Here is a 13,046-nt window from a genome sequence, read left to right on the forward strand (position 1 = left end):
AATGCCATGTGAAAAATCTAGTTTGTAATAATCTTTTGCACATTTTAACTCTAAAACTCACATTTATCTCTCTTTGTAAATCAATACAGATAATCTTCATATTCATTCCCCTGGCTGCAGGTTCTCTTCCTACACATAACTTATTATAACTATAATCTTTTTAATGTGGCAGCAATCCTTATCTGTCATAGTAAATGTACGCATTCAATCTGTCAGCTTTTTTCTGCTATGCTATCTCGTTTGCCTTGTTGATTGAGACAGTGATATAGCAGTCAATTATAGCAAGGCTGAGATCAAAAGTATAATCAAATCAGGACTGAAAAAGAGATGGCAGGAAGAGTGGGACAGAGGAAATAATGGCAGACACTTTCATAGTATTCAGAAGAAAGTGGCTGAAATGAGAACAACCACCAGAGATACAAAGGAAGAGACGATAATATCAGGAATGAGGTTTGGCCATACATGTTTAAACAGCAACCTGAAGATAATGAACATGCTTTGACACAGGGACACGTGCCAATTGTAATTGGCAGAAAACAGAGGAGGTCTGTCCACAAAACCATCGACAGAGACAGACACTTAAAAACTCTGTGACAGGACTCTATGACAGAATATGGATAAATATCCATTCTGACTCGCACTCCTCTCCAGACGGTGGCGGTAATGCACCCCATACGTTATTTGCCACCGCAAATAAACAGCAGAAGAAGTTTTCTACACTCGACCACACTGAGCTGTTTATGTAGTCCGTGCACGAGCCAAACACAAGCACATTACAGCCTGTCTAGCCTTGATGACACCCGGCTGAATTGTGTTAGTGAAATGGCTTAAACCTCAAGTGGAAGTTGAAGCTAATTCAAGCTGGACCTTTTTCACTTAAGCAGAAGTACTTCAGCCACTTCCCCCCAAGCCTCTTATCACATGCCGCCCAAAAACAATATCCACGGAAGTTTATTGAAATGGATTTCAAAATAAAAACTATGAAGAATTTTAAAGAAATTGTTCCAACTAAGTGGATACATTAATCGAAAACCTTTCAACAAAAAAAGAAAATAAGAATAAAAAACATGATTTGCTGTATAAAAAGTGTAAAATTTATTTATACATTTTAAATTAAAAAAGCTGTTGACAAACATGATAGTAACTCTTTAGTATTGTTGGCTGAAAATGATTCCAATTCCTATCAAACAACAGACTCAGCATTTTTTTTTTACAGCGCATAGCATTAGAGCATTTAGTGCTGAGGCTCAGGCCATCCTGGTTTTCTTCCCCATATTATCTCCTTTTATACTAACAGATCTCTGTATTAGACTGAAGAAGACTCAATATGCTTGGTTTGCCTGTTTACCCTGGACCAAACAAGCAGGAATATTGCTGCACATATGTGTGATTTTACAAAGCATGCTGGCACTCTGGAATAAGTTGTGTGATGTTTAACATAACCATAGTTGATGTGTTTTTCACAATTCCAGCTCTCCATTTTAGAAGTCTGTTTGCCTCTGTGATTAACCCACTTTTCACACATAGGTGAACAAAAATGCCATCTCATTTCTTGTTCATACATATTTTCGAAAGCTTTCGGGAATATTTGGTTTACATTTATATAAACTGTTGTCATTACTTTTATTTTTCTACTTGCATTTATTTAGACTGTACTTTGTAACACTGTTGAGAAGAATGAACTGAGGCAGTTAAATTAAATTATGCCATTATTACTTTTATTATTCCCATATTGTATTTACTCTGAAAACATAACTTGTTAGGTTTATATATGTAGCGGTTTTTAATACATGTTGCAGTTAATTTATTACATATACTGTGTGCATGCATAATAAGTTTATGCTTTATAAGTGATGTTTTTATCTGTATTTTTATGTGCTTAGTTTTATTTTGAATGCTTTTACCGGATGTGCAAGCGCTGTCACCTTGTCTAACCTGACAATTGCCCGTGACACCCGAACCAATAGAGAAGACAGATAAACAAACATTAAAACAGATTATTTGCGCAAATCAAAGCGATATTCGTCCGCTGAAGCTCATTAACACTCACACAGTCCATGTGCTTTTCAAGGCATGGCGGAGAAACAGGACAACGAGGTAAATAATAGCTTCAATCTTAACTAAGCAGCACAGGGGCTGCCATAATGGGGGAGACGGCACATTTCCCAGTTAGTTATTTGTTCTAACAGTGGGGACTGGTTAAAGTGCTGTTTAAGGTGACCCGTTAACAATAGCTGTCTCCTCAAAGAGCTGTGCGCATTTATCCGGACAAGTCCCTGAATGTAGTTGACACGTTAGCTCACTAGCAAGCATTATTTGCTAAGCTATTGACGTGAAGACTTAGATCGAGTCGATAGTTACATCAATGTTTGGACAATTCCCTGTGTGCATGTCTTGTGAGAACAGTACTTAGATGAATGCAGATACAGATAATGATAGTTGTAGATTATTTTTCATTTAGGACCAAAATAGCTGATAAAAATAGCACGTGTTTTAGCTGGTATATTATATTTACAAATCTCCATTTATTATTTGATACATATTTTGTATCCTCAAAGTATTCTCTTTATTTTCAATGCTTTATTAATTACTAGGATGAACCTGCAGTCCCCTTTGTTGGTGTGCTTATGTGAATTGACTGTACTTGAGTGGTCTACAAATGGAACTATTGAGCTTATAGTTACTATGTGGGAGTTGTTGGTGTGTTAACATCAACATTATTGTCAGTGTTTAGAAGCCACAGAATGCTCGCCTGCTACATTGCAGGCGAGCATTCAGATAACAATGCAGTAAATGAGAAGGCATAATGACAGAGGGAACAGATAACACTTTTGGAATATTGACATTTATCCTCAGATGTATTATAAAATTACAAAGCAAAACTCCATATGACAAATGATAATTTATGAATTTACCATTAGACAAAAAATGAAATTCCACGGCCACTGTTTTTTCTGAAATTGTCAGCAAAAACATCACAACTGATGAACTTGTGGTCCAAGGTCATGAAAAGAAAAAGACTTGGTGTTCACATGGACTCATGAACATGGTCAACATGAACCTATTAGATAGCAGCAAAAGGTCAAAACCTGTGCATAGCATCTGGTCATGTTTAGTATGGGGAAGATACATAATTGGCAGGGTGTCATGTGGCCCTCATTGACAGAAATCAAATATACAGTAATTTAAAGAATTTCCTGCATTTCTACACCACCTTACTTTCTGGATTAAGTCAAGAATCATCCATTTGCAATAGTCCACATTTGTCTGAGGCTGCCGGATTGCAGGCTACTTAGTTATTTTCTAAATCAAACAAAGACAAAAACAATTATAAATTAATGAAATAGCCTCATAAATGGTTAAAGTATAATTTGGATATTTAAACCTTGTTAAACAATGTTAAGCCTGAGGGATACTATTTTTAAGAGTAATATGACATCTTCAAAGTCTAATAAATGCTAGATCTCAAAATTCCAAACATTTTAAATTGATGAATGTCTAATTCCAGTGCAACTTGGACTGCCAAACCAACTTCGGGTATTGGTCCGAGAATCATTACAGACCTATTTCTAAGTGTTATAATCATGAGCTAGGCCTAGGGGAATCCTAGACAAGAAAAGGCCAGCAGCAGAGATGAGCAGTTTATAAGCCTCAGAGGGGAGCAAAAACAGCAAACTAAAATTAGAACTAAACTACCCTGGCAAAAACAAAAGTTAAAGAAATTACAAAAATATAGCCTGCCTCCTTAAACATGAACAAGGGAAAAAGATCCATACAACAAAAATAGTTTCTCGCTCTTACTCACTGCTACTCAAAGTGGTGAGGTCATATGGATACAAATTAAAACACGACAATAAACAAGCTCACAGTAACTCCTAAATCCACACATTCACTAGTGGATCTGGCTTCTTATCTCACAACACAAAATACAAGAGCGTAGCTTAAACAAAAAACACATTCATATGTTGGCTCTTTTTTGGAAGTGGGGAGAGATAAAGAGAACAAGTTGTCTTTCAGTTATATGTTGGCTCTTTGTTGATCGAGAGAGAGAGGTGGTTTTCAGTTGGAGAGGAAGAACACTTCTGCTCGTAATTGGTTGAATGCCAGAGGCAGCACTTTTTGAATTAGCAAATCACTGGGCTCCACCTGTTTCTTTATCTGAACACACACGCACATACACACACACACACACACACACAAACAGATATACAACACGGAAAAACAGAGACACATAAACACAATAACGACTGAGTGATTTCAAAATAAAAGTAAATGGATCCCCATCTCACAGTCTATATCGGGACAATCATGTATAATTTCAAAGTAAAAGCCATTGGAAATATCGTATTTTAATTGTCTTGGTTTTGGCAATAGAGAAGGAGATTGTTATGGCACTTGACAAAAAGAGTGAGTTTCTGTTCTTCCTACTTTTTGACTAGCCAGGTAAATGTTAGATCAACCAATAGGGTTAGCTTAAAAAATTAGAGGTCTGTTGCCTTGGATGAAAGGGTGGCCTGGAAACGAGTCAAATTCCCAGCCTGAATTATTGTCCTAGTCAGGCCCTGACCACATATTATTTGTGGTTGGAAGAAATGGCAAACAGACTACTGTGGTTACTGTTATGTATAATGTGGTTTGTTTTATTGGTATGATTTGCAATTTATTCAATTCAAAATGAAACCTACAAGACAATCACAAGTGCAAAAAGGGAATGGATCGGAATACTGTCGGAAACCACTGTATATGCTTCTTTTCATCAGGTGGAGGAGGCTGACCAAATCTACTTATTGATGAAGGAGGAGTATCGGATTTCTAGGAATGTGCGTCTGGCATGGTTCCTTGGTAAGCTTAACCAAGTCATCTGGCCAGCCTCAAAGCCTGAACTGGTGAGTTAAGCCAGCATTTACTGTCCTCATGGGGGAGACCTAAGCCAGGGCCACACTGGCTGCACTGTTGTAGTAGAGAAGTGGTCGCAAACCTCTCGATCGACTGGTCGATCTCGAAAGTCCTCACTGTCGATCCTTGAAACACTCTGGACTCAATGGCTTCAGTTGCGCTGCAGATCAGCTGTGTACCGCTTGTCTTGTTCACACAGGTAGTGTGTCTGCTACTGGCAGCGGAGCTGCTGGTGTATCTATTGCATTTACTTCAATACAAGTCGGAATATGTACTAAACTAAACACCAGGACACTACGGTATAAAGACATACATCTTCCGGTCTCAGAACAAATATAGAGATTCTGAAAGTGAAACACTGGAGTGCTACTACTTTGAAATGGGTTTGGGGGAGTGTTGGAAATAGGTACGTTTGGGACATAGACAGATAAAGCTTGTGTTTCACAACAAAATAAACAGAGAAAAATATATTTCCCCTGAGAAAAGTGTGTGGGTCAATTTGATGGGGCAGGCACTGGGATCCCTGGAACCGAAAAACGGAAAATTGTGCATGTTCAAATAAAGGGCGTAATAACTTCAGAAAAATAAAATATAGGGAGCAAAAGCAAAAATTTCAATTTTTCTTTTTCACATTAACTCAAAAGTCTCAACCAATTTTACAGATGATACATCTCAACACATCTTAACAATCTTAACAGCATTCCCGCTCGCTCGTTTCCTATCACTCTCACCCTCACTCTCACTCTCACTCTTTCACTCACACAGTGTGATTGGACACATGTATAAACTCAGTCTGGGTAAAAACAACAGACTTTGTAAACTAAAACTTAACTTTGCTAAACATAAATGTATGTGGAGGAGATGGCAGCACTCTCTGTTTGGTTTGATGCAGTTGGCGCAGTGCACAGCGAATGATAGACACTTAAGGAGCAGTAAAACACAGAGCGAGCCACTAAAAATTGTCAAAGAAATTATTATGGTCCAAAATGTATGAAAAGACCCTAAATTAATACTATAAGTGGACTTAGTGAAGCTGTGTATGGCTCCCTGGTGTCTGCTCTCGACTTGGCGCTGCGGCCCGTCTGTGCGCCTTCTCACGGCTATTGAGCTGTCCATGGTCTCTACGAAAGGAGTCAAGGAGTTTTTATGTTTATTTATGTTAAGTTATATTGTCAATGCAATATTAAAGTATTTTTCTTATATCATGCAGCCTTACATCAAACCCCTTTTTTAAAAAAATAAAATAAAAAGAAAACTCAAATTCAGATCGATGTTTAGCATTGCAACAACAAAATAAAATTTGACTCTGAAGACTAATTGCCAAACATGGAATAATTCTATGATTGTTGTTGCTATGATGGAGCTCAGCACTTACTGTATCTGTGACTGTCAATCCGATATGGTGAAATTAAAAAAAACTTATCAAAGCGATCTAGGAGCGATTTTTGTACCTCAAGTTGACACAGTTGGCGTCTGGTGCTGCTGTAGTTTATCAGAAGAAGATTCAACTGGGCCCACAGACTAACTGTTACAGGTATAGTTTACCCAGAAATGAAAATTAACTCATCTACTCACCACAATGCCGATGGAGGGGTGGGTAAAGTGTTTGAGTCCACAAAACACCACTGGAGTGTCAGGGGTAAACAGTGTCACAGTTGAATCCAGTAATTAGTGACCCTATCTTCTGACGTGATAAAACAACAGCAAAGACATAACATGCTTCCGTACTGCTCTCGTGGTGTCATCCAAATGTCCGCAAGCCTCTATATTCATATTCGACTCAAACCAAGGTCATTTACACCGTGTTTTAAGTCTCGAAGTCCACCAGAAGTGGAAAATGCTAGCCGACGTTAGCATTTAGGCTAAAGCCGCTGGTTTGAATGAGGCCGATTCTATACGGAATTTGAATGTCTGGGTTTACGGACACTTGGATGACACCACACAAGCAGTATGGAGGAATGTTATGTTTTTCTGCTATGAAGAAATGTCACCTTCATTGTATTGGATTCTTATGCAAAGTTGTTTACCCCAGAACTCCAGAAGTGTTTTGTGGTCTCAAACACTTCAACCACCCATCCATTGGTATAGTGGTGAGTAAATGATGAGTTTACTTTCCCTTTAAAACATGCCGCTACCTCCCCCGCCCATTTAGAATACACATGCCAAGTTTAGATTAATGGTTCACAAGAAATGCTTTCAACATACAGACAGACAGACATTTGTGGAATTAGTACGTAGTTGCATGAAAAGATGATAGGCAAAAGTTAGCTCTGAATTCCATTCTTTAAGACTATTTGACTAATAATTAGCAAATTTTTCGGAGCCTCATAAATGTTGTTTATAATAAGTCACTGATGTTATGTTTGCCTGCATTCACAGCTGAACTCAGAGAATGAATTGGACTTGTTGAGCATCTTACCGAAAGGATGGCAGCCAGATTTCTCTCCGACCATGTACCCTTACATGTTGGTGCCCTCCACTCGGGCCACCTTCCTGGCTCGGAGGTACAGATTCATCATCGAGCTGGATCTCAGCCCTTCCACAGGGATTGTGGTAAGATAGAAGCACATTTTAATGTTTAGGCGCTTGTTTCCTGAATAAACACAGCACATGACCCATAGTAGAGAGATATTTGTTTTTCTATCTATAGTAGGGCTGCTCGATTATGGAAAAAATATCGAAAAAAAACACTTAGAAATTTCCTCTCATTATTAAATGTCCCCATCTGCCCCCCAACTACAAGCACACAAGCAGACAGACAGAGAGAGAAACAGAGGGGTCAGGGATAGCTACGAGGACCATCATCATTTACCCTCGAACCCCTACATTGAACGGGTTACATACAACAACAAGCGGAGAATCGCGGGCTGACCAGAGCGGAGAAATGCGGTTCGGTGTGAGAAGCCCGCCGGCTGCGCACTTGCGAATCGTGCGGCGCGGCACGGCTGCTACATTGTGTGGTGCTGCTCCTCGTCGGATTCTTCGAATCCGAAGTGCTCCCATACAAGAGAACTTTTTCTACCCTTTTTGTCGATCAAACGGGGCTGCCCTCCCTCGGCCATTTTCCACTCGCGCTGCTTTTTAAATACCGCTGGTCACCACGCACACAACTTGCCTCCTTCACTTTACGGCTGCATGACAGTGAGTGCCAGTCAGCAGGGCCGCGTTGAATGCTTTGGGGGAAGGACTGAATTGCGAATGCACGTCTCTTTCGGAAAAAATGCCAAATAATGGTTTCAACTCGATTATAGTAGTTTGGAGATCGTTTGACCCCATAAACAAAATCGCGATTCAAATTCGATTAATTGCACAGCCCTAATCTATAGTATTTTAAGAATATTCTGAAGAAAGTCTTAAGATTAAGATGCATTTATTAGTCCCAAACACATGCACAGACATGCACAGGCACACTCATGCAGGTAGGGAAATTTAACCTCTGCTTTTGACCCATCTGGTGCAGGACACACAGAGCAGTGAGCGACCATGTACGGCGCCCAGGGAGTAGATGTTGGGGGAGTAAGGTGCCTTGCTCGGTTTCACGTTAATTACATGACCTCTTCTGCCAGAACGTTGTACAGTTTTAATTTGTATATATACAGTATTATTGTGCAGGTCACAAACTGCATTTAAAAAGATAATTTATGCCTCAGGTCTTAAATGTGAATGTTTTAAGCCATCAGCATGAAATTCTCTTTCGGGGAAGTGAGCAGTCTGATGTGAGGGGCATGAGAAGAGAGAAGCGAGAGAAGCAAATCTCAAAGAGAGTCAACATTCGCTTGACTGTTTTTACTTGATGGTCGCGAAAAGTAATTTAACACATCACGGACGGTAAAAGCGTCTGCTAGTGTAGCTACTTCCTAAGATTTTGAGATTAAAAAAAATATCGAATCCTGTATCGCGATATAGCCTAAAAATATTGCGGTATTTGTTTTAGGCCATATCGTCCAGCCCTAACTGACAAAGATGTTGAGAGCTTTTGCTGATACGAGCAATTGTCTGTGTTGATATGCTGTAAACAAAAACATTTGTGATTTCTGTGTTGTTGTTAACATGTCCTGCTGCATTATGCATGTGTGAAAGGCAACCTCTGGAGACAGTCCGGACTCAATTCTCTGTACATGTTCCGGAGGTCATCTCTGAAAAGTGATAGTAGTGTGGAAACATAGAACATTTTGTACAAACATTCACATGGATGAACTGATTGTAGTTTCGTGGTCTAAAGGTCAATGCCATGATGGACATGATGACGTGGTGTCATCATCGGTGTATCTTTTTAAGATACACCAGGACTTGGCCCATGCACAGCTCTATAACCCCAAGGTGTGTGTGCATTCACTGGTTAACATTGATTGGCACTGATTCCGAGCAGTCTTGACCTGTAGAGATAGTGTCTTCCCTTAGAGAACAAAGGTTACAATGTAACCAAAGTTTTCTCCAAACATATTCAATATGTATGAGGACTCTGTAAGAAACACAGCGAGGAAGCTGAGGAGACAGAGAGGCAGCTCCCCAAGTACTCCCCACTATACCTAGTTTGGGTGTTGAAGTATAGAAGCCGCTCATGAAGGACTGCCCGCTGCAAGGCCGACTTACAAGGATAGGTTCCAGGGCTGTACCCTAGACTGGGTCTACCGGCACCCACTATTGTGCAGTGGCACCTAGCACACGTTTCCAAAGGAGGTGCCTGTAGCCCTATTCAAGCACTAAAATCTGGTCAAAATTATGTAGCAGCTGCATAGATCTCCGAGACGATGGCATCCTGTCACATAGCCCAGGAGGTTGTTATACTCCTAGTGCACCCTCACTCCCGGCGGAGCTGCGGAGAGAAGGTGGGATCGAATTAGCATATGACTCTGAGCGAAGCCGCTGGTAAGAGCCTCTCTCGATTCACCATTGGAGGAAACCACCGACCCTTGAAACAAAAAGTCACTCGTGATTGGCTGGTAGAAGTGTTGCCATTGGTCACCCTGGGTCATTGCAGTACACACGTTGGGTAAACCCCTCCCACACTATTAATACTAAAAATGTATATATAGTTGTAACTAATAATTTATATATTAATATATATTATAATTTATTAGTAAGCCGTTACCAAACGCACTGAGGTTAATAAAAACTATACATTGATTCATGTTATGCTTGATGTTATATGAGAACATATTGTAGAGCACAAATATTGTACAAACACAACTGGCCTAGCCAGTGAAAACTGATCAGGTGAAGCTTGAAATATCTTTTTGCAGCCTCTGGGTCATACGTTCTTTGTGGGACTCTGTCCTAATCTTCTCCAGTGTGTAGACGTCTGTGGTGTGTAGCTGTGAGATCCAGTGTAGCTTCTAGTCTTATTTGAAGTGTGGCACACAGGTCGGTGAGCTCCTGGCTGTGGAAAGATGGATCCATGTCATCTCTACCGCTTCAATCAGCTGTAAACACAATCAGTACAATTAGCACAGTTCAATGACAACATACACCTAAGTATGTAACTGAAAAATTATTGAATGAATCTAACCTTAGCCTCTATCTTCTCCGACGACTCCTGAACTCTACAATGCTGATGCAAGGTCCGGTTGGATGTACTGGAAGCTCCTTCATACTGGCTAATAGTATGTCTTGGTCCGTAATAGTACAGGCAGCTGAAAAACAACCAGAGTAACATGAGTATATTATTAATGAAAGGAAATAGCCTTGCAGCATCACCGTTGGAAGATCCTCAGCAAAAAAAAAATCATAAACAGATACTTACATACAATGGCGTCGTTTTTCCACACTGAAAATCCGTACTTTCAGCGAGTCTCGGCGTAATGTGCAGTGACCGCCTCGTTGTGTGCAGGAACCAGGCTGTGAAAACACAACGATGAAAAAGATGTATTTTAAACAGCACATTTCTTCTTAATCTTACCCTCGCTACGGTTCGTTGCTCCGCCATTTACATCAGAACTTTGAAGAAAAATACAACCCGAGAAAAAGTCACGTTTATGGAAAAATTTAACGAGAACAAACTGTTAGATTTATGTAGTTCATACATATTTAAACATGCACTAGTTCCGCTGAAGCACTCTTTATTCTACTTTTAGCAACTTTCGCGCTAATCCCACAGTTGTTCACACGTTTTTCAGATCTAAGAGTTAGGTTAGCAGTTAGCAATGGCTTCGCTCTCTAGCTGCGTCTCACCTTAATTTAGGGACTGTGCGCCCGTCTTCTCCGCCTCGACTCCTCCACACCGGGCCCGCGACTTTACTTTCCCACGCACTCATCTTCTCCTCCAGGGAAACAGTGTTGTGTCGACTTCAGCAAGTTATTTACCCCGAAAACCGAGTTACTCGTACGGAACAAGCTTAACACGAGAGAATCTTCATGTCTGCTGCATGACGCTGCATTCACGAGGCTGTGATTGGACGAGCCCATGAGGTGATGACGCAAAAGCGAGTGACGTTAGGTTTTCATAGTAAAATTGTTCTTTAAATCTTAAAGCAGCGGTTATAACAGCTTTTAAATAGTACTTTTATATACGCTTTTATAACTAAGCAAACAGCTTAGTTTGCCATGGACAATTTTAATATGGTGCTGTATTTGCAAGTATTTTACGAGGACAGATATTTTTATGGAAAGCCAGTAGAAGTTTGGAGCTTACATGGCACAGACTGATAATACCCAGCATCACTTCTTCCTGTTGAGCAGATTGCTGGTAGATGTGTGATTAACACTTCCACTGTTTATTTAACCAACACAAGTAAAAGAATAACTGTAATCATGCCACTCTGCACATGTGAAAGCTTCCCCAAGGCCAAGGAGCAGGGGGTGGGTGTCACCTCCCAACATTCTCAGGCTTGTAAAACTGCCAGAAACTGGTATCCCGCGTCAATTCCCTTACAGTTTTCTGTGCTGCCGTTAACCGAAAATTCTCCCAAAATTTCCTGCGACACTTAGTGACAAAAACTCTTCTTTTCATGCAGTGGGCCTAACAGACTGGCCCTCTCGGGTCAGGCCCAGAGTTGATGCGCAACCCCATACTTTAGATGTGTCAAGAGCGCTGTCGTGGCAATTTCTACAATCCCACTCTACCAACGAGGAAACGAGACACAAATTTCTCATACAGTATTGTCACCTTTAATGCTCGAGCATGGTGCATACGACAAGGTTTAGTTTGTAATATATACCACGATGGGAAACAGTTCTTTGCCTTTATACATTTGGCTAACCCCTCCCACTCTGGTTGGTTGGGGTTGTTACAAAGTCAAAGGTTGGGATCTTCTTTAGGGTATTATTGCACTTAGGTTGGGTTAAAGCTGGGGGAGGGGGGAAAGCATCCTTTTTACTTTTTTGTCTTTTTGTAATGTACATGTCGCATCTTTTTGTTTTTTGAATGTCTTATTCTTATTATCTATGGCCATCCTTTTTTATTGTGACACCCTTTATACTACACAGAGCAATGTACTGTCTTTTTGCCTTATATTACAGCACAAATCTGTAAAGTATGAGTACAGTTCGGAATAATGGTAGAAAAGTGAAGCTCATCTCTTGGAATGTGAAGTCCATGAATCACCCTGTGAAGAGGAACAAGGTACTGGCACATTTAGGTCAACTTGGTGTAGTGGTAGCCTTCCTCCAAGAGACACACTTACGAAGTGCAGATGTTTTAGGTATTCAGAGGAGTTGGGTGGGGAAAGTCTTTCATTCCAAGTTCAACGCTAGGGCCAGGGGCGCAGCTATTCTTATACACAAAAGTGTCACCTTTGATAGTGATCAGATAATTGCAGACACTAATGGCCGGTTCATCATAGTCACCGGTCATCTTTTCAACAAACCTGTTATTCTCGCCAGTGTATACGCTCTAAACTGGGAAGACAGCGCTTTTATTAACTCCTTTTTTTCTACTGTCCCTGGGGTCAATAGACACCACTTGATTGTTGGGGTAACTTTAACTGTGTTATTTGACCCAGTCTTGATCGGTCATCTACCAGACATGCAAAACGGTCTAAAATGGCCACAGCTATTAGTACCTTTATTGAGCAGTACGGAATGGTTGACCCCTGGCGTTTTCCCTTCCCTACAGGAAAGGCCTTTTCTTTCTTTTCACCAGTTCACCATATATTTTCTACGATTGATTATTTTATTCTAGATGCGAGGCTTATACCCCTTTCTAGCCCTCC

The 13,046-nt window shown here is 40.4% G+C and overlaps 1 protein-coding gene across 7 annotated transcripts in view; it reads left to right on the forward strand.

The window, feature by feature from the left end:
* Window positions 1-1,917: 1,917 nt before the first annotated feature.
* The window catches only part of szt2 (SZT2 subunit of KICSTOR complex), a 186,204-nt gene continuing 175,075 nt past the window's right edge, over window positions 1,918-13,046 (forward strand). For all 7 annotated transcript variants that reach the window (XM_053430322.1, XM_053430326.1, XM_053430325.1 and 4 more), the window contains exons 1-3: window positions 1,918-2,097; window positions 4,761-4,886; window positions 7,276-7,449. In XM_053430322.1, the coding sequence (XP_053286297.1) occupies window positions 2,074-2,097; window positions 4,761-4,886; window positions 7,276-7,449 (324 nt within the window). In that variant the 5' untranslated portion in view covers window positions 1,918-2,073. The remainder of the gene's footprint in view (window positions 2,098-4,760; window positions 4,887-7,275; window positions 7,450-13,046) is intronic.

Source organism: Pleuronectes platessa, chromosome 9 (genome assembly GCF_947347685.1).
Source record: "Pleuronectes platessa chromosome 9, fPlePla1.1, whole genome shotgun sequence".
NCBI classification, from domain to species: Eukaryota; Metazoa; Chordata; class Actinopteri; order Pleuronectiformes; family Pleuronectidae; genus Pleuronectes; species Pleuronectes platessa.